The sequence below is a fragment of the Schistocerca cancellata genome, chromosome 2 (assembly GCF_023864275.1).
Source record: "Schistocerca cancellata isolate TAMUIC-IGC-003103 chromosome 2, iqSchCanc2.1, whole genome shotgun sequence".
NCBI lineage: Eukaryota > Metazoa > Arthropoda > Insecta > Orthoptera > Acrididae > Schistocerca > Schistocerca cancellata.
In genome coordinates, this window is record NC_064627.1 from 203,714,905 (window position 1) to 203,737,932 (window position 23,028).

At 42.7% G+C, this 23,028-nt stretch overlaps 1 protein-coding gene and 1 pseudogene across 1 annotated transcript in view; one reads left to right on the forward strand and one right to left on the reverse strand.

Annotated features, from left to right (window-relative positions):
- The window catches only part of LOC126161530 (UDP-glucosyltransferase 2-like), a 113,522-nt gene that overhangs the window by 34,480 nt on the left and 56,014 nt on the right, over positions 1-23,028 (forward strand). Inside the window, exon 2 of the mRNA XM_049917450.1 lies at positions 3,528-3,697. Within this exon, the coding sequence (XP_049773407.1) occupies positions 3,528-3,697 (170 nt within the window). The remainder of the gene's footprint in view (positions 1-3,527; positions 3,698-23,028) is intronic.
- Positions 5,399-5,516, reverse strand: LOC126163446 (5S ribosomal RNA; annotated as a pseudogene).

Consider the following 23,028-nt stretch of genomic DNA (forward strand, 5'->3'; position numbering starts at 1 on the left):
TCTGATTTGAATAAGAAAATCTTACTCGATAATTTTTCAAAGGCTTGAGCTTAACATCAATGTTTTCCCTATAATTTAGACAAGGTATAACATTATGATGCAGCAAAATTATTTTGGGTATTAGGCAGCGTCGTTACGAAACGATAAGACACCTAAAGTACCTACTTCTCCGTGCGGATGTGTCTAGCAACAAACGAAAGACTGAAAGAATACATTTCCGTTGCTCCCTTATGTTATATGAGAGGCGTAGAGACTGCGTGTACGATGCAGGCCATGTGCTTAGCCGCAGAGGAATGAAACCAATACTCCAGAGCAGTCGCAACATCAGAAATTTGTTGCGGCCCACGATGCTCTCGACAAACTTCGATGTGAATGCGGCGAAGTGTATATCGATGAAACCAGGAGACCGATTAGCAATGGAGTGTCGAAGCATGAACGCTACGTGCGACTGGGGCAACACAGCGAATCAGCTGTAGTTGAACATCTCGAGGACTCTGACCGATCTGTTAATTTCCATGTGGTAGCTCGACAGTCGTTTATGCAGGTGCGAGAAACTGGAGACACTATTGAAATAATTAAACGCCGTAATAGCATTTACGGGGAGGATGGGTACGAGTTAATGACGGCCTGGCTGCTAGCGATCCCAGTCCATCGGGCCGCATGCATTCGCCTGCCAGTAGCTCCACATGGGGCGGCCACAACACCATCACCAAGCGGCCGTAAGACAACTGCCGTGCAGCATCTACGTCTCGCTACAGGAAAACACTATCCTTGGGTACAAGCTGCCGATTAGTTGGTGTCTACCAGTCACCAGACAGAGTAACACAGGCAGTAGCCTACTACGCAGCCGCCCACCCGTAGCAAACTTTACTTCGAACTGTCCAGTGGTATCGCAGAATGTGGCTTCTGTAGCCACCTGGCAACAGAAATAAGACACTAAATAGTGTTTCATAATGACACAGCCTGATACCCTAAATGTTTCTATTCATATTGGCACTGCCCGTGGAAGCTCACGAACTTCTACTAACATTACAGCTTTGTTCTGAACTACCCACCTATGCTCTCCGTCAACGTGAGTGGTTGCTCTCAAACAGCAGGTGGAAGCACTAGAAGGGGAGGGTATATAAAGCGTGTCGGAGAACAGTGCAGCCGTTGTCGCAATGTGCAAACGGAGCAGTTTATCTGACATTCAAACGGGCATGATCATTCCGAAACGAGTAAGTCTGTAAACCGTTCGCGTGCCGCAGTGGTAAAAGTGTACCGTCCTGGTAAAATTGCGGTATCCGAAACTGGAGCCGAGGAAATTGTGCCTTATGGGCCATAGATGACACGGGTGAAAGACGGCTTCGGAGATGTGTACGAGCTAATGGATGTGCATCTGTTGAGCAACTGACCGCCCTGATGAACCAAGGTGCTATCAACAGTGTCTCCTCAACAACCGTTCAGCGACCGTTGCTGCGTACGAGCCTCTGCAGCAGGCGGTTTGGTTCATGCAGCACGATGACTCCTGTTCATTGGCGATGAAGGCAGAAATTTCCACGCCAGTAACGCAAATGGACGTCCAGTGAGTGACGACAGATGAATAATGTTCTATCTACATCTACATCCATACTCCGCAAGCCACCTGACGGTGTGTGGCGGAGGGTACCTTCAGTACCTCTATCGGTTCTCCCTTCTATTCCAGTCTCGTATTGTTCGTGGAAAGAAGGATTGTCGGTATGCCTCTGTGTGGGCTCTAATCTCTCTGATTTTATCCTCATGGTCTCTTCGCGAGATATACGTAGGAGGGAGCAATATACTGGTTGACTCTTCGGTGAAGGTATGTTCTCGAAACTTTGACAAAAGCCCGTACCGAGGTACTGAGCGTCTCTCCTGCAGAGTCTTCCACTGGAGTTTATCTATCATCTCCGTAACGCTTTCGCGATTACTAAATAATCCTGTAACGAAGCGCGCTGCTCTCCGTTGGATCTTTTCTATGTCTTGTATCAACCCTATCTGGTACGGATCCCACACTGGTGAGCAGTATTCAAGCTGTGGGCGAACAAGCGTACTGTAAACTACTTCCTTTGTTTTCGGATTGCATTTCCTTAGGATTCTTCCAATGAATCTCAGTCTGGCATCTGCTTTACCGACAATCAACATTATATGATCATTCCATTTTAAATCACTCCTAATGCGTACTCCCATATAATTTATGGTATTAACTGATTCCAGTTCCTGACCTGCTATTTTGTAGCTAGATGATAAAGGATCTATCTTTCTGTGTATTCGAAGCACATTACACTTGTCTACATTGAGATTCAATTGCCATTCCCTGCACCATGCGTCAATTCGCTGCAGATCCACCTGCATTTCAGTACAATTTTCCATTGTTACAACCTCTCGATACACCACAGCATCATCTGCAAAAAGCCTCAGTGAAGTTCCGATGTCATCCACCAGGTCATTTTTGTATATTGTGAATAGCAACGGTCCTACGACATTCCCCTGCGGCACACCTGAAATCACTCTTACTTCGGAAGACTTCTCTCCATTGAGAATAACATGCTGCGTCCTGTTATCTAGGAACTCCTCAATCCAATCACACAATTGGTCTGATAGTCCATATGCTCTTACTTTGTTCATTAAACGACTGTGGGGAACTGTATCGAACGCCTTGCGGAAGTCAAGAAACACGGCATCTACATGTGAACCCGTGTCTATGGCCCTCTGAGTCTCGTGGACGAATAGCGCGAGCTGGGTTTCACATGACCATCTTTTTCGAAACCCATGCTGATTCCTACAGAGTAGATTTCTAGTCTCCAGAAAAGTCATTATACTCGAACACAGTGCCCCATCTGACTCAAAACAAAAACCCTGCAACAATCGTCGGAAGGATCCAGGCTCGAAGAAGGAGCGTTGTGGTCTGAGAAAAGTTTTCGTGGCATTCCCTGGGTGATCTCGTCATTCTGGAAGGCACACTGTACCAACCCAAGTGTGCATCTATCCTTGGTACCACGTCCATCACTAAATGCAGTCTGCTTTCCCTCGGCACGATGGCCTCAACCAGTAGGGCAATGCTACGTGTCACACAGCTCGCGATGTACGAGGATGTTACTCACATGGCCATCAAACCTCCGGATGGAAACCCAATCGAGAAACTGATGGACCACCTCGATCCAGATGTTCGCGCCATGGATCATCAGCCGAGAAATCTAACGTAGCTGTCCACGGCACTGGGGTCGACAAGGCTCCACATCCCTGTCGGTACGTTTCAGTACCTCACAGAGTCTCTTCCTGAACGTCTCGCGGCGGTGCACGCTACAAACGGTCTTCATTCAAGCTTTGACAGATGGTCACATTAATGTGACTGTTCTAATGTTTCGAGTCACAATAGTGCAATTGTTTGTACCATTCGAGAAGAACCTAATGGTCTCTGAACTGTTGCTTACAGTGGCGTATTCTTGTACTATGGTGTGTTATATCCACAAGTGTTTAACATGAAGATATTACAGTTCACATGTAGCCCTCTTGACGATTTGTTTCAGGAACAGTTCTTCTGGTGCTCACCATGCTGGCTAGCGGCTGCCTGGCCTACAACATACTGGTGTTGGCTCCAGCACCGTCCTACAGCCACCAGCAGCCGTTCCGGTACCTCACGAAAGCTCTGCTACGCAGGGGCCACCGGGTAACGTTCTTCACAGCAAACCCACTCAACGTAAGTCTGTTAACCGACACTTTCCACATTTAAAGGTAAACAAAATATATCCACAAAAGATGTCGGGATCTCTTTTTCCTATGTGTGAATTATTATTATTATTGTAGTTAATTCCCCGCTTAGGAAAGCATTAAAACGCAATCAATTTTCATGGCACTTCTTTTTCTCTTTCTTTTCTCTTCCCAAAAACCTCTAATTTTTCACTGTGTTTCTTCTTCCTCTCTTCTATCCACTTCTTTCCTGGTTTCTTCTCTTTTGGGGTTTTCTCGAATTTCTGTTTCCTGATTTTTTTCTCTGTATTTTTCTCCGTTGTTTCTTCTGTAGAGATGTTTAGTTTCTTGATGTCTTCCATGGTTTCCTTTCCCCAGTTAGTTTTCATCGTATTACTCATCACTATGTTAAAAATCTTCTTGATCAGCGTATTTTCGTTCATCCTACAAATGTGCCCATAGACTTTAGCCCTTCTTTTTCTGATGTTGTCTGTAATCGTCTCTGCCTGTTTGTACAGTTGTTTTGCCGCTCTTTTTATCCAGATCCCCTGTCTCTGAACTGGCCCATAGATCTTTCTTGTTTTTCCATTTCCTTGATTTTCGTTCTTCCCCTGATTACTGTCGTTTCTGAGGCATACAATGCTTCTGGTAAGAGTATTGTTTTGTAATGTCTTAATTTGGCATTAACGCAAATAATTATTTTGTTGTAACGGTTCCATGAGGTATGTAAGATTTTTGTAGCTCTGCAACTCTTTCTTGATTGGCTGTAGAATTTAGTCCTGTTTTCTGTATAATCTCTCCCAGGTATTTGAAACTTTCTGCCTGTGCTATCTTTCAATACTTTGTTACCAATGGGTTTCTGTCTATGGATTTTGTGTCCAAGTACTGGGTTTTTGTCATACGAAATTTGTAGTCCTGTTCTAGCTGCGATTTCGTGTAGTGTCTCTAGGGTTTCTTTGGCTTCTTTTCTGTTATTTTTTTATAATGGCTATATCAGCGACGAAGGCCATACTCTTTATGTTGACGGTTCTGTTTTTTGTGTCTCCCCTTCTTTACCCCATTGGCTCCTTTGTCCCATGTCCTGATTATTTTCTCTAAAATTGCGTTAAATAAAATGGGTGACAGGCCATCTCCCTTTCTCACTCCTGTCTTGATTTCGAACTCTCATGAACTTCACTTTGGATTTTGTTTTTGTTAATGTTTCCTGGATTAGTTTCCTGGTCTTGTTGTCTGCCTTCATTCCTTTCAAAGTACTGAAAAGTGTTTCTCTGTCTATGGAATCGTAGGCCATCTTGAAATCAACAAATGTTTTGTGGTGTTTCTGGACTTTCTTGTTGTTAACATTGTTCTCAGGCACCCGATCTGTTCACTGCACGATCTTCCCTTTCTTAACGCTGCTTGGTACTCTCCGATACGTGGGTCTATCCGAGGTTCTAGGCGATTTAACACAGCTATGGATAGAATTTTGTGTGTCACAGGCAGTAACCAAATTCCTCTACAGTTATTCAAGCACTCAGTCTTCAGGCCACAAGTGGCCCATCGGGACCATCCAACCGCCGTGTCATCCTCGGCTGAGGATGCAGCTAGGAGGGGCGTGTGGTCAGCACACCGCTCTCCCGGTCGTTATGATGGTTTTCTTTGACCGGAGCCGCTACTATTCGGTCGAATAGCTCCTCAATTGGCATCACGAGGCTGAATGCACCCCGAAAAATGGCAACAGCGCATGGCGGCCCGGATGGACACCCATCCAAGTGCCGGCCACGCCCGACAGCGCTTAACTTCGGTGATCTGACGGGAACCGGTGTATCCACTGCGACAAGGCCGTTGTCCTCTATAGTTATTAGGATTTGTTTTGTTTCCTTTATTGTGGAGAGAGTATTAAGACTGATTTCCACTCTTCTGGCACCTTTTGTGTTTCCCAGATGTTTTTGACTATTCTGTGTATTTTAGGTGTAATGCTTTCACGGTTTAATTTCCATATTTCTGCAATCAGTCCATCTTCTCGTGGTGCTCTGTTATTTTTCAATGATTTTATTATTTTCACTATTTCTTCGTGTGTGGGTTGTTCCGAGTCTTGGTTAGGTTCTGGTTTTGTAAACTGTAATCACTGTTTTGGTTTGTCACAGTTGAGCAATGCGTCAATGTATCGAACTAATATTTCACAAATTTTCTTCGGATTTGTCTCCAGTGTTCCATCTTGTCTTTTGAAGCATAAGTTTGGAGGTTGATATCCTATTTTCTCGGAATATTCTGTAAAAATTACATGTGTTGTTTCTGGTGAAGTCCTCTTCTATCTCCTTCAACTTGCTGTTTTCGTAACCTCTTTTTTCTCTGCGGATTATTTTTGAATTATCCTGTATCCTGTTGAATTCTCCACATTTTCCTGTGTTCTATGGCCGTTAAATTTTTTCCATGCTTGTATTCTGTCTTCTATGGCTCTGTCGCATGTCATGTTCCACCATCGATGTTTCCTTTTTCTCGGTGGTTGCCCCCGTTTTATCAGTTCTCTCCTTTTTCCGACGGTTCTGTCCAGTTATTGTTGTTGATTTTCGTAATTTCTTCTATTATTTCTTTCTTGTTTAGTTGCAGGTATTCTGGATCTGTCCTGAAAGGTCTGTTGGTTCTCTTGATTTGTCTGTTGGGTATAAATTTTGCTTTGATTTGGAGAATGTGATGATCAGACTCAAAAACTCCTTTCCTAGTTCTTACGTTCATTCTTACTCTAGCGTTTTTCATGGGTATTGCTACGTGGTCTATTTGAAATTCTCCTAGATTTCCAAGTAACTAGTTTCCTGTGTGGTTTACGGAATTGCGTTGACATGATTTTATGCTCAAAATTCCTGCAGAAATTTATCAAGTTCTCTCCTGTCGTGTCTAGGAATTTTCTTTCCTTGCCTAACTGGGCATTGAAATCCCCTAGTAACACATTTACGTGATTCTTGGGGATTTTGCTGGTAGTTTCTTCCAGATCATCTCAGAATTCCTCTATCATCTCTGGGTTCTTCTTGTTATAATTATTTGTGGGGGCATATGCACTAATTAGTGTATAGGTTTTGTTTCCAAATCGTACGTGAGTGTCGAACTTTTTTTAACTTTGAGGTGAAATCTATTACAGAGTCCAGTATCGATTTATGTAGTACAAATCCTGTTCCGAAGAGTCTGAGATTACTTCCTGGAATGGGTATGGCTGGTTTCCCCTTATATATTCTATAATTTTCCGAATCAGAGATGTTCTCATATGCGAATCGCGTATCCTGCGTGAATTAATTACCCCAATTTCGTCTTTGATAGAGCCTTCAGAAGTATATGCTAATCTTTGAAATAATAGTCTTCTACTTTTCCTTGTGAGCGGAAAATTTTAAAAGTTTCTCTTTTATTCGTGAATTTGGTAATAGCTTCTTTTTCACCACATATATTTTCCATTTCCTTTCTATTTAACTTTTAAAATCTGTCTAGTACTGAACTGGATATTTACACTGCCATAAAAATGCTACACTCTCAAGGACTGTGTTCAACGGGACCATAGTGTAATATGTGCGTACTGAGACGTTGTTGTGTTAGTGATTCATTTTTCACAGTCATCGACGATCAGATACTGCTCAGGAGGCCTGTCTGTTGGCCTTCTATTTTGACTTTGCAAGCAGTAATCGTGCTGATTTGGAGGTAAACAGTGTTTGTCTCATTCGTTATAGGATAAAACCACGCTTCACGGACTAGTGAGACCTCCTGTTGAAAGGCTTCAGCCACCTGAATGAGAACACGTTGACAGTATTCAACATTGGTCTGTGGAGCATTCCCACACCGTAGACCAGGTTGTGGATGTCCATGTAGTACAGATGCATACCAAGATCGACGCATTTTGCGACGAGTAGTGGACGACCGAACATCAGACAAGGACGACGTCTGGTCACCTGGTGAACCAGCTATTTAATCAGGGACCAATGGGAACCGTCTGCTTGCAGCAAAACTAACAACACATGCGAATCCGATCTGGCAATCACTGACACCACGACACCGCCAATCCTGGCTACTCTGGTGTCGTGAAAGAGTTCATTGGGCCTCTGTTGTCTTCAGTGATGAGAGTAGATTCTGTCTGTATGCGAGTGGTGGACGTAAACGTGTATGGCGCAGACCTGGTGAGCTGCCTATTCCACACAGCACTCACTCACGACAAAGAGTTTCTATTCCAGACTTCAGGGCGTAGGGGGCCATCAGTTACAACTCTCGGTCACATCTGGAGTCTCTGCAGGGCAAAGTAACCAGTGTCCTCTATACAGGGCTATTACAAATGATTGAAGCGACTTCATAAATTCACTGTAGCTCCATTCATTGACATATGGTCACGACACACTACAGATACGTAGAAAAACTCATAAAGTTTTGTTCGGCTGAAGCCGCACTTCAGGTTTCTTCCATCAGAGCGCTCGAGAGAGCAGTGAGACAAAATGGCGACAGGAGCCGAGAAAGCGTATGTCGTGCTTGTAATGCACTCACATCAGTCAGTCATAACAGTGCAACGACACTTCAGGACGAAGTTCAACAAAGATCCACCAACTGTTAACTCCATTTGGCGATGGTATGCGCAGTTTAAAGCTTCTGGATGCCTCTGTAAGGGGAAATCAACGGGTCGGCCTACAGTGAGCGAAGAAACGGTTGAACACGTGCGAGCAAGTTTCAAGCGTAGCCCGCGGAAAATTGGCTCATGCCACAACTGGAGACCGACAGCGCCGACTTCATCTTTCAACAGGATGGTGCTCCACCGCACTTCCATCATGATGTTCGGCATTTCTTAAACAGGAGATTGGAAAACCGATGGATCGGTCGTGGTGGAGATCATGATCAGCAATTCATGTCATGGCCTCCACGCTCTCCCGACTTAACCCCATGCGATTTCTTTCTGTAGGGTTATGTGAAAGATTCAGTGTTTAAACCTCCTCTACCAAGAAACGTGCCAGAACTGCGAGCTCGCATAAACGATGTTTTCGAACTCATTGATGGGGACATGCTGCGCCGAGTGTGGGAGGAACTTGATTATCGGCTTGATGTCTGCCAAATCAGTAAAGGGGCACATATCGAACATTTTTGAATGCCTAAAAAAACTTTTTGAGTTTTTTTATGTGTGTGCAAAGCATTTTGAAAATATCTCAAATAATAAAGCTATTGTAGAGCTGTGAAATCGCTTCAATCATTTGTAATAACCCTGTATTGCACAGGCTGCAATCCCAGTGCCGTTGCCATTTATTCGGTAGTAAAGTGGTGTGTTTTTTTCAACAGGACAAAGCACATCCACTTATAGCTTCTGCGACATAGCGTGCCCTTCCCGGTGATTAGATTAGATTAGATTGGTTTTTCGTTACATAGATCCGTGCTGAGGAGATCCTCGTGGATGTGGAACATGTCAATTTCTTAAAAAATAAAAGCTGAAGTAACAATACTAATAGTACGAGTATATACAACACATCATTTGTTTCTATCAAAAAATTCGTCAATGGAGTAGAAGGAGTTGGCTCCTTTTAAACTGATCTTTATTTGAAACTAAATTTCTTTTGTTTGCTGGCAAATTATTGAAGATGAGTGTTCCTGAGTTGTGGACACCTTTTTAAACTAAAGTAAGTGCCTTTAAGTCCTTGTGCCGATCATTTTTGTTCCTGGTATTGTATGTATGAACTGAGCTGTTTGTTGGAAAAAGAGATATATTATTTAGGACACATTTCATTAAGGAGTAAATATACTAGAGGCAGTAGTTAGTATACCCAGTTCTTAGAAGAGGTTTCTACAGGACGTCCGTGAATTTACTCCACAAATAATACGTATTACGAGCTTTTGGACTCTGAAAACTTTTGTTTGACTTGAAGAGTTACGCCAAAATATTACACCATATGACATTATGGAATGAAAGTAGGCAGAGTATGCAAGTTCTTTCATGTTTATGTCGCCTATGTCTGCTAACACTCGAATTGCAAATACAGATTTGTTAAGGCATTTCTGCAGTTCTGTGGTGTGCTCCTCCCAACTGAATTTATTATCAAGTTGTAATCCCAAGAATTTAAGACTGTCAACTTCTTCTATCTGCTCTTCTTCATACTTTATTCATATGCTGGGTGGAAACCTCTTTCAGGTTCTGAACTGCATATAGTGAGTCTTTACGAAGTTTAATGTCAGTGAGTTGGCTTTAAACCATTTATTAATATCCATGAAAATATCATTAGCAGTACTTTCTAGAACTACACTTGACATACTTTTTATTGCAATACTTGTGTCATCTGCAAACAAAACGAACTCTGCTTTTTGCAGTGTAACTGATGAGAGATCATTAATGTACACAAGAAAAAGCAATGGCCCTAAGATGGATCCTTGTGGGACACCACATGTAATTTCTTCCCATTCTGATAATGACTGATGACTTAATTCACTAGTCCCTTGCACTGACACCCTTTATTTCCTGTTAGCGAGGTATGACTTGAACCATTTTACAGCACTGCCTGTGGCACCATAGAATTTTAATTTATTTAAAAGGATGTTGTGATCACACAATCAAATGCCTTTGACAAATCACAGAAAATACCTGCTGCTTGTAATTCGTTATTTAATGAATTATGTACATTTTCACTGCATGTGTAAATAGCCTTCTCGATATCAGAACCCTTCAGAAATCCAAACTGTGTTCTTGATAATATGTTATTTGTGGTCAGATGGTTGAGAAGTTACCTGTACATTACTTTTACTAAATTTTTGAGAATGCTGGCAAAAGTGAAATCGGTCTGTAGTTTGATACTATCTCTTTATCCCCTTTCTTGAATAGAGGCTTGATATCTGCATATTTTAGCCAGTCAGGAAATGTCCCAGTTATAATTGACTGTTTACACAAGTAACTTAGAATTGTACTAAACTCACAAGAACGTGCCTTAATTAACTTTGTTGATATTTCATCATAACCACTAGAATGCTTTGTTTTTAAAGATTTTATTATGGAAGTTATTTCTTTTGGTGAAGTGAGTGACATATTCATGTACCTGAAGCTATTTGTGACAATCCCATTCTATCAGTAATGGATATAAAGTACTTGTTAAATAGATTTGCCACACTATGCCCGTCGGTTACTAATGTGTCATCCACAGTATATGCTATTTGCTCCTGTTCCTTTCTGGTTCTACCAGTCTCCTCTTTCACTATATCCCGTATTGTTTTTATTTTGTTCCCTGACATGCTATCTTCTCGTAGTTCATTTGTTTAGATGTCTGAATTACTTTTTTTAATATTTTACAGTATTCCTTGTATTTAGCTAAATCATCAGCATTGGAGCTATTCTTGGTCGACAGACACATTTTCCTTTTTGTCTTACAGGAAATCTTTATTCCTTGTGTAATCCATGGTTTTATTGTAGAATTCTGTTTAATTTGAGTAACTTTTAGAGGAAAAGTTTTCAAACATGGTACTGACATTGTTCATGAATGTGTTATATTTTGCATTCATGTCATGAGCACTATAAACATCTTTCCAGTTCGTATCTTTGAGCAGTTTTCTAAAACACTCAATTTTTGGTTGATTGACTACTCTCCTGTATCCAGATTTAGCAGTCTTGATAATCTGCTTAGACTTTACATCTAAAACAAGGAGCTGCATGTCATGATCTGATAGTCCATTTATTACAGGTTTTATGATATGATTTTGTTCCTTTGATTTGTCTATAAAATGTTATCAATGGCTGTCCTTGAGGATTTAGTGATCCTAGTTGGAAAGTTTACAGTGTGAGTTAGATTGAAAGACAGCATTACTAATTGCAATACATGTTTACTGGAATATTTCATTAGAAAATCTGTATTAAAGTCACCAGCAATCAAAATTTCTTTGTTTCTTCCTGTTAAATAACCCAAAAGAGCTTCTAGATCATTTATGAACAATTTGCTCTGGCCAGCAAGATCTCAACATCTCTCTACAATTGAACTCGTATGAGACGTGATGAAACGAGAACTTACTCGTTCTACAGTGCCTGCAAAAACCGCTGCCGAATTGCAACCAAAAGCGTAGAGTGCTTATAACTGTTCATCGCAGGAAGCCGTCCGGCACCTTTATGATCGTTTTCATGCGGGGATACACCCTGTGTGCCCCAGATAGGGTACACTGTGTACTGTTTGGGCACTCTTTACTGTGACACGTGCGTTTTATTTGGTCTGAATTTATCATATATTCCTAGAACGATGTACTGCGGTCATCTCACTTCCCAACAAAATGATGTTTTCCTAGAGGGTGTTGTATTTCTTTTCTGGCAGTGTAACGTATATAAGATATGAGGGCAGGGGTATACCAGCCAGTGACAGAGTTACGATAGTTTATTGTATTGTTCATTATACAGGGTGTTTCAAAAAGGACTTCATAATTTTGAAAATTCATGTAAGTCAATTCACAGAACTTACAGAGGTGACTGTAGTGTCAGATTGTAGGGAAATACAGTATATCAAGCTTTGTCCCGCGTAGTTGGCTAATGCCGGATCGCACCGTAAGGAGCGCCAGAGGCAGTTGCGTTAAAGATGGCTGTCGTCACTGGATCCGAGAATTCTAGCTGTGTTTTGCTTTGAAGAATCGAAGTCGGCGACAACAGTTCAGCGTAATTTCCGTACCAAGTACGCTAAAGATTCTCTTAATACGTCCATAATTTATGAGTGGCATAAATGTTTTATAGAAACAGGGTTCTCCGTAAGACACGGGAAATCATCAGGTCGCCCAAGCACATCTAACGACATCATTGATCGAGTGAGACAACGTTTCATCAACAGCCCTACGAAATCGACCCGGTGTGCATCTCGTGAACTGCAAATCCCACATACGACTGTTCGGCATGTGTTGATAAACCGTTTGCATTTGAAACCGTACAGATTGACGATTATACGAGCAATAAAATACACTGATAAAATTGCTCACAAGAACTTCTGTGCTGATATGTTAAATCGATTACGTGAGGACGAACATTTCTTGGACAAAATCATCTGTTCTGGCGAGTCGACCTTTCACTTAAGTGGCAAGGTTAACACGCACAACTGTAGGATTTGGGGCAACGAAAATCTAAATCAAACATTGCAACATCTTCGTGATAGCCCTAAACTGAACGTTTTTTGTGCATTGATAAAGAACAAACTGTGCGGCCCCTTTTTTCCGTGAGGGTGCAATTAACGGGATAGTGTATCTGGATAAGTTACAACAATTTTGATACCACAGATCGATGAGGATGACCGGGAACGAAGTTTTTACTTCATGCAAGATGATGCACCACCCCACTGCCTGGCTGACGTCAGGGATTTTCTCAGTGACCGCTTTCCAGGTCAATGGGTTGGCCACGATGCGCCAATTGTACGGCCCCCAAGTTCCCAGACCTGACATCACTCCAGTTTCTTTTATGTGGATTCATCAAGGATATCGTGTTTGTACCTCCTGTGCCGTGTACACAACCCGCACTTAGGCAAGAATTTACGCCGCCACTAAGCAAGTTATACTTGCAGTGTTACAGCGAGTTTGGGAGGAAATTTATTTCCGATGGGATGTGTGGAGGATAACCAACAAGCTACATACATCTTTAGTTTAAGGTAAAAGAACGTGATGTGGTTCCCTACAATATAACACTAAACCCAGCTCTATATCTTCTTTCAATAAATTTATATGAATTGTAAAGTCGTAAAGCCCTTTTCGAAACACCCCATAGATACCTTCAGAGTCTGCCTCTGTGGCGATTAGGCTAACGAGCTGTTTCGTCTTCACATTAGCAATTTTTCTCTGATGCTACCAATCCTTCTGTCTCTTCGTGGTACACATCTTTGTGTGTGTACACGGACTCGCATCGGGAGGACAGGTGTTCAGCCTCCAGGTTTTCCGTACGTCGATTTGCAGTACGAGTTTTGCACATACAATGTGCTCGAACATTATGAAATACCTCAAATAAAACGCTCCATTGACTCATAACCAGCACTGACTCAGAAAACATCGCTCTTGTGAAACACATGTGACTCTTTAATCACACTAAATAATGAGCGCTATCAACAGGGGATGTTAACCTAATTCCGTATTCCTAGAGTTACAGAAGGATTTCAGCACCATTCCTCATAAGTAGCTTCTATTCAAATTGCGAGCATACAGACTGTCGTCTTAGCTGTGCGTCTGACTTCGTAATGCCCTGTCAGAAAGACTACAGTCTGTAGTAATTAACAGGAAGTCATATGGTGAAAGCGAAGTGATATATGGGATACCCCAGGGAAGTGTTATAGGCCCCCTGCTGTTCTTAATCTATATAAACGATTTAAGAGACAATTTGAGCAGTCTCCTTAGATTCTTTGCAGATGTTACGGTATAGTGAAGACATTAGCAGATCAAAACGAATCGCAAACTTATTTAGATAAAATACCTGTATGGCGAGAAAATGACTATTGGCCTTGAACTAAAAAATGTTTAAGGTTCTCCACTTGCCTACTAAAAAATATTCGTCAAATTTAGGTTACACAATAAATAACACAAATTTTAAAGTTGCAGATTCAACAAATGTCTAGTGATTACCATTGCAAACGAATTAAAGTGAAACCATCACATAAAAGTTGTTATAGTGAAGGCGAACAAAGGCTGTGTTTTACTAGTCGAACACTTAGAGAATGCAACAAATTTACTAAAGAGACTGCTTGTACAATTCTTTTTCCTTCTTCTGAGCATTTCTGCGCTGTATGGGATCTTTATCTAATAGGGCTCACAAAGAACAACGTAAAAATTCAAAGAAGGGGAGTTCTTTTTGTATTATCGCGAAATAGGGGAGAGAATGTCACAAGTATCATAAACAAGCTGGAGTACCATTCACTAAACTACAAGGGTTCTTCGTTGCGGCAAGATCTTTTCGTCTTCTTTCGAAATGTAAGAACATTTCATTTGACTGCCACCTACATATAGAGAAAATGCGATGGCAAGAGAATAAGAGAAATCAGAGGTCGCACGGGAATATTTAGGAACTCAGTTTCGAGAGCGGAGAGAAATATTCTGAAAGGGTTTCGGTGATAGTCATGTAGTTATGGTTTATATTCCAATGCGTCACTGAGATCGTGCTCCTACGCTAATAAGCACGTAGTTGACGGTTCTCTGAATGTTAAATTTTCCTTCTTTTCCATATCAATATGACAAAGTTTTCGGTGGGGGGAGGGGGAGTGGGGGGGGGGGGGGCGAACTCAGAAAGGGAACATTCCTCCGGGGATGATCCCAAATATTCTCTATGAATTTCAGACCGGACGTTTTACGGACTTCTCTGTATGTTGAATCTGTTGCTACTGAAGATGTTAGTGGAACATACAAGCCCTGCCATTTGTGATCAAGCTTGGGTGTCATATTGAAAAATTACACTCTATTACACCAGTGTAAGAGAGCGTGTTAAAAGCACCATCGATGTCATCTGTGCAGAACTCCAGCCACAGTTGCAAGTGTAGTTTCAAGGGGGACTGTGGGCGTATTAGGAAAACAGCACCCTCTTCATCCTGCACCTTTCTTGTCCCCGCTTCAACGTACAGCTTACTGCACAGGCATCTGTTTCACGGTTGTTTACTGTTGTGCTTGCTAAATCATAACAAGCCTGCGTCAGCGCAAGCTAAAACAAGAATTTGTGGAAGGAGAGGTGTGCCTGACAATCGCCGCGCGCAGTGGCCGCTCGGTTATAGGCGCCATGTCACGAATCGTGCGGCCCCACCCTCCAGAGGTGCAGTCCTCCCTCGGGCATGGTTGTGTGTGTTGTTCATAGCGCAGGTTAGATTAAGTTAGTTTAAGTAGTGCGTAAGTCTAGGGAGCGATGACCTCAATAGTTTGGTCCCTTAGGAATTCACACACATTTGAACATTTGCCTGACAATCCAGTCCTCGTGCTGAACAAGTTACATAAATGAAGAACATTGACATGAACGTAACAAAAAGCTTGTTTTTACGATACAGTCAGTGTTCTGCGTATCTTCTTCAGTCCTTTAAGGATGGTACGATAGTTTACAGGAGAAGATAAACTTCCCCCTGAGAATGTCACCATTGTGTCCATTGACCTCAGCTGTAAGGGCAAGGGAAGTGTGTGACCTCCAAAGCACAGAACCGCACAAAAATGTGCTTAGAATATCAATTGCTCATCCCAAAAACAGCGGTGTGATCCACTCTCATACAAAACTGCACTTTTCACCAGGAGAGACATTTAAACGATCTCGTGTTCAAGATCTAAGAGAAGAGTTTTGGTAGTGTGAAGAAACATAATATCAATATAACTGGGCCAAAAACACATGACTTTTGCTAGTCAACACAGTCTACTATTATATTGAAATTTGATTTACTTCGGATGCATTTATGGTGCCTCATAAGTCTGCTATAGGAGCTGAAGCCAGGATGTAATAGTCTTCATAAATGTTCTCCTGTTTGTTCTCTTCAGTATCCTGTAGTATACTGATCCTAGACATTTTGACCAGCGTGGTTCCTACCGACTTCCACTTGAACGTTCCTGTTGCTCTGGCGGTGAAAGCCTGGTACTGCTGCATGAGCCAACTCCAGGTACAAGCTCTTCGTATCTTCATGCATTTTTGCGTCGTCTCGATTGTATTTATGGATGATTAACCCATATAACATATTAGTGAATTCCATAACATATAGTCCTATTACGTTTCTTATTAGCAGATCGCAACATTGGATATAACATTTTGACAACATTCAAGGGTTTAATTTGCCTCCAGATACCTCTAAACTCTCTTCTCACTCTAAACCACAAGCGAACACTCCGACAAACAGTCTCCCACTGCAGCCGTGCGATGCACAGAAGTAAAGTACCTGCTAGTTCAGATACAGCATGGCACCGTCAGATAGCGCATTATGCATGGGACTGGTTCATAACACTATTTCTGGGATGACCGATTTATATTCTGAGCACATTTTAGTAAAGTTCTTGAGCGTTCGAGCTTAGACACTTCATAGTGCAGTTCGTGTGGGGGACGCAGTTGGACCTTAACGATTCGGAAAAGAAAGCAATGTTTTGCAAGTTTTACTAACATAAGTAGTTTGTCCCGACGCAGTGATAAGCGAGGCGGCAGTTCTGGATCAGATATTGCTGTCTCAAATGGAATTATACCGTACATGACACGGATATTTAGACTTAGGCAAACAACGTTCACAACGTAGTGGGCTCACAATGATCAGCGATCTACAACTCATACTCAAGATTATTCATACATGTTCCGATAACACTTTTTTTATACACAACTATCTGTACCCGGCCCCGTGGTGCTGTGGCTCAGTCTGCTTAAGTGGAAAGGAAAACAAATACAAAAAATCGGCTCCTAATATGCACGGATATTAGATATACGTTTTAATCTCCTCCTCCCTGACTCTGCCGATCTCAAAAAAATGTTCAAATGTGTGTGAAATCTTATGGGACTTAACTGCTAAGGTCATCAGTCCCTAAGCTTACAAACTACTTAACCTAAATTATTGTAAGGACAAACACACACACCCATGCCCGAGGGAGGACTCGAACCTCCGCCGGGACCAGCCGCACAGACATTGACTGCAGCGCCATAGACCGCTCGGCTAATCCCGCGCGGCCTGCCGATCTCCCCGTACCCATCTATTTGCCCATCTCCTCTTTGCGTCTATTTGTCCATCACCGCCTCCCCCTTCATTTTCTATCTTTTTCCGCCCCCTTCCTCTGGCCATCTTCTCCATTTCCTGCTACCCTCTGTGCATCTCCTCTTCCTCCACGCTCTGACAACGAGCCTTTTTTGTTGTTACTCCAAGAACAGATTCTGTAGTATTAATCTGTCATATGCCGACAAGCCATAACACAACACCCCGTTTTCTCTGAAAATCGTCTGCAAGGAACAAAACAAATACAATTTATGTTTAAAAATATATATGAAAATGAAATGAAGTCCCATGCTTCTTGACAGAGCGTAGGGGAACGATGCGGGAGACCCGCACCGCCGTTCTAGGTAAGATCCTAACGAAGATGATTTTCCGTTGCCTTCCACCGACCGTAATGGGGATGAATAATGATGATGACGACGACACAATACCACCCTGCCGGGAATCGAAACCGGGACGCCGTGCTCGGGATTCGAGAATGCCACCGCGAGGCCACAAGCTGCGTACGAAAACATACATAATGAGAAAAAATGTATATAGCAAAAAAATTTGTCTAATGGTTTAAATGCAGCAAACTGCACATTTTTACAGTGGAGCAATATCTTTTTCGCAGTCGATTTTGCCAGATTCTTTTTTTTCCTTTTTTAGGTATGTAGGCTGTGTCTGTCTGATTTATTTAAGTGTTTTGTGCAAAAATTTGAATGGAGTAAGGCAAGAACTATTCGAGATTTTTGCAAACAACTTTTTCTATTATACGTACACAACTTTGAAAGTTTTATCAAAAATTTTTTAATCTTCTTAACCTACTGATTTCAAAAAGTACTTGACTGCTTTTTTCACGTTATTCTAATAAACATTTGGACGAATGTGGGCTACATATGTATACTATTACAATAGAGAAAAGTTCACATCAAATTTATGTTTCTTTAATATTCTGTATTTGTCCAAACGTAAAATTTCAAGTCAATCGACCGACTTCTTTTCCAGTTCTGTGAGCACAAATATACGTAGCGTGAGGCTATATATATTAAGATCATCACCAAAAACTTTACTGTTCACTAATTAGTCCGGGTCGCTCGCATACTAGCTCCATTACGCAGCCACACATCTGCCGGCATGCCACTCCGATACACATTGCCAAAACGGATCTGTTTCTGTTCGTGACAATCCAACAACGGACAAAGCGAATCAGCTAATACGTATTCTTATTTCACAAAAGTCATAGTGACAGTACTTTAATAAGTAAGAGGGACGTTAAATAAGAAATCCAACACAATTTTTTCTGAAAGAATGTTTGTTTTATTCAGCATTCCTATAAACCATATTATTCCCCACTTTTTTGGCTACTAAACCATGTTTTCATTTTGATTTATGTTCTGGAGGCCTGTATGACCGAATGGTACTACTATAATGGTCGGCGACTGAGCCAACGCCTTGCTGCCTCGATAGCCTCCCCATCATCTAACAAGGGAACCTCCCCATCGCACCCCACTCAAATTTAGTTATAAGTTGGCACAGTGGATAGGCCTTGAAAAACTGAAGACAGATCAATTGAGAAAACAGGTAGAAGTTGTGTGGAACTATGAAAAAAATAAGCAAAATATACAAACTGAGTAGTCCATGCGAAAGATGGGCAACATTAAGGAAAGAGTGAGTTCAGGAGCGTTGTGGTCCTGTGGTTAAAGTGAGCAGCTGCGGAAAGAGAGGTGCATGGTTCAAGTCTTCCCTCGACTGAAGATTTTAATTTTTTATTTTCAGAGTACTATAAAAGTTCGGGCACTCACACATAATCAACTTCGCTCTCCAAAATTCCAGGACATGTTCAGATTTGCTTGGACATATGCAGGATTTGACGATCTACACACGGAAAAATTTGAAAACGTTAAAAACATATCTTTTCACAGAGCACAGGGAAAACTGTCCGACTGTGAAACTGTTGCATTCATTTGTTGCAGTTTATGTGACAAACTCTTATGTTTTCATCACTTTTTTGGGAGTGATTATCACATCCACAAGAAAACCTAAATCGGGCAAGGTAGAAGAATCTTTTTACCCATTCGCCAAGTGTACAAGTTAGGTGGGTCGACAACATATTCCTGTCATGTGACGCACATGCCGTCACCAGTGTCGTATAGAATATATCAGACGTGTTTTCCTGTGGAGGAATCGGTTGACCTATGACCTTGCAATCAAATGTTTTCGGTTCCCATTGGAGAGGCACGTCCTTTCGCCTACTAATCGCACGGTTTTGCCGTGCAGCCGAAAAACGCAGACACTAAACTTATTACAGTTAACAGAGATGTCAATGAATGAACAGACAGATCATAACTTTGCGAAAATAAAGAAATTAAAACTTTTTAGGCGAGGTTAGACTTGAACCAAGGACCTCTCGTTCCGCAGCTGCTCACGCTAACCGCGGGACCACGACGTTCCTGAGTGCACGTTGTCCTGGGTATTACCTATGTTGCACATGGACTACTCCGTTTGTATATTTTGCTTATTTTTTTCATAGTTCCACACAACTTCTTCCATTTTTCTCGATTGATCTGTGTTCAGTTTTTCAAGGCCTACCCACTGTGCCAACTTATAACTGAATCTCAAGGGGGTGCGATGGGGAGGTTCTCTTGTGAGTACTGCTTCCTGCGGAGTGCATCCTTCGTTGGGCCAAACAGATGAAAATCGGAGGTGCGAGATCTGGGCTGTAGGGTGTAGGGTGGAAGAAGGGTCCAGTGAAGCTGTGTGAATTTCTCTCGGGTGCGCAGACTGGTGTAAGGCCTTGCGTTGTCATGGAGAAGAACAAGTTCGTTTGCATTTTTGTGGCGACGAACATGCTAAATTCCTTTCTTCGTTTGCTGTGGGTAGCATAATACACTTCGGAGTTGATCGTTGCACCGTGGTTGAGGACATCAAACGGAATAACCTCTTTAGACTCCCAGAAGACAGTTTCCATGACGTTGCTGGCTGAAGATGTAACTTTGAACTTTTATTTTGGAGGAGAAGTGGGTAGATGGTGGGGCGCCACTCCGTGGATTGTCGTTTTATTTCCGGTTCGAGGTGATGAACCCACGTTTCGTCACCTGTGGCGATGTCTGACAAAATTTGTCACGATCAGCCTCGTAGCGCGCATGAATTTCCACACAGATAATCCCTCGCTGCTCTTTAGGGTCTTCTGTGAGGCGGAAAGGAACCACGCAGACACACTTTTCAGTACGCCAACGAGGGCGCGTGTGTCAGTGTTACCAAGAGAAAGGTCCAATTGTGCAGCGAGATGTTTGTGATCAGTTGATCACCTCGAATGAGTGTGTCCACACGTTCCGACATCACAGGAGCCGCGGCTGTGTGCGGCCGGCCAGCACGCGGGAGATAAGACAGGTTTGAGTGACATTCTTGAGATGATGGCAGACGTCTCGCCCAAGACTCATCCTGCTTCTGTGCACTGTCAATTCTCCATAGACATTCCGCAAGTGCCTATGATGTTCTGATTTCCCGCCAAATGAATGTCAATGACAGCCCTATCCTTGTAAAGCCCTTCCGAGGCAGACGCCATTTTGAAGGCTACATATAACACCGGCACCTATCGGAACTTCATGAAACTATAGAGGCTGAAGGGACAATATTCCACGTTGTCCCACAGCAAATTCCGCATTTTGCAACCAAAATTGGCTCAAAAACAAAAATGTGTTTCATTAAGTACTGAACGCCCTCGTACATACTAATGAGTTCATTGAAGAGAAACGTTTTACACTCGCAGATTCTGATTGACGTCTTATGCAATTAATAAATGTACTGAAGCTACAGGTTTTGGCACGCAACCGGTACTCCAATAGATAATCAAGGCGTTGTATTCTCCGCTGTTTCCTCGTCAACCAAATGCAGCTTACTGAATCGCAATGTCGTGTGAAAACAAACGTACACTCGGCAAGTTTTCTTGGTAAGAAACAACAATCAATAGCTTTCTGCCTGGATGACTATAAAATCACCATGGCTCCAAGAACTGGAAATGTTACAGTGGATGTCCATGCATCAGATACTGATCACAATATTGTGCGCAATTTGCCTATTTACCGAGGAAGTGTCTGTAATGAGTACAACAATATTCATCCCAGCGTTCACGCCCATGCGTCCAATACTCGCCTACTGTTAAAACAATTTCTGAGCACACTAGTCGACGACATGATGATCTCCATGTCTGCAGAGAGTGCAGAGCATAATTGGGATTAGGTCCAAAATAATTCCCTCTAGCCATTAGCAACAAATATCGGTCTTCGACGTACACACATCAGAAACAGTTTTGCATCACCTCGGTTCAAAAAATGGTTCAAATGGCTCTGAGCACTATGGGATATACTTCTGAGGTCATCAGTCCCCTATAACTTAGAACTACTTAAACCTGAGTAACCTACGGACATCACAAACATCTGTGCCCGAGGCAGGATTAGAACCTGCGACCGTAAGGTCGCGCGGTTCCAAACTGAAGCGCCTAGAGCCGCTCGGCCACTCCGGCCGGCCATTGCCTCGGATTCGAGAGTTCCGGAACCTTTAAAAAAAATTGGAAAAGAGCTCAACATAAACATCATTTCCGTCCTTTCTATTGCTGATGAAAACCATACATTGCATGTTGTACCGCCATACAGCGAGACTTTCAGATTGATGTACACACCGGTGGTACCTCTAATACCCAGTAGGAAGTCCTCTTGGATTGATGCAAGCCTGTATTCGTCGTGGCATACTATCCACAAGCTCATCAAGGCACTGTTGGTCCAAATTGACCCATTCCTCAACGTCGATTCGGAGTATATCGCTCAAAATGTTTGGTTGGTCACGTCGTACATAAACAGCTCTTTTCAATCTATTCCAGGCATTTTCTATGCTGGCCACTCTAGCGACCGATGTCGTTATCTTGAAGGAAGTCATTCACAAGCAGTTCACGATGGGGGCCCGAACTGTCGTCCATGAAGACGAATGCCTCGCCAATATGCTGCCACACTATCGGTCGGAGGATGACATTCACGCATCGTACAGCCGTTACGGCGCCTTCCATGATCACCAGCGGCGTACGTCGGCCCCACATAATGCCACCCCAAAACAGAAGGAAACCTCCACCTAGCTGCATACGCTGGACTGTGTGTCTAAGGCGTTCAGCCTGACCGGGTTGCCTCCAAATAAGTCTCCGACGATTGTCTGGTTGAAGGCATATGCGACGCTCATCGGTGAAGATACCGTGATGCCAATCCTGAGCGGTCCATTCGGCATGTTGTTGAGCCCATCTGTACCGCACTGCATTATGTCGTGGTTGCAAAGATGGACCACGTCAAGGACGTTGGGAGTGAAGTTGCGCGTCATGCACACTATTGCGCACAGTTTGAGTCGTAACACAACGTCCTGTGGCTGCACTAAAAGCATTATTCAACATGGTGGCGTGGCTGTCAGGGTTCATCCGAGCCGTAATCCGTAGGTAGCGGTCATCCATTGCCCTTGGGCAGCCTGAGCGACATCGACATTCCTGTCTCTCTGTATCTCCTCCAAATCCGAACATCGCTTTGCTTCCCTTTTTGAGAGCCCTTCCTGGCGCAAAGTAACAATGCGGACGCGATCGAACTGCGGTATTGGCCATCTAGGCATGGTTTAAATACAGACAACACGAGCTGTGTACCTCCTTCCTGGTGGCATGGCTGGAACTGATCGGCTGTCGAACCCCCATCTTCTAATAGGCGCTGCTCAT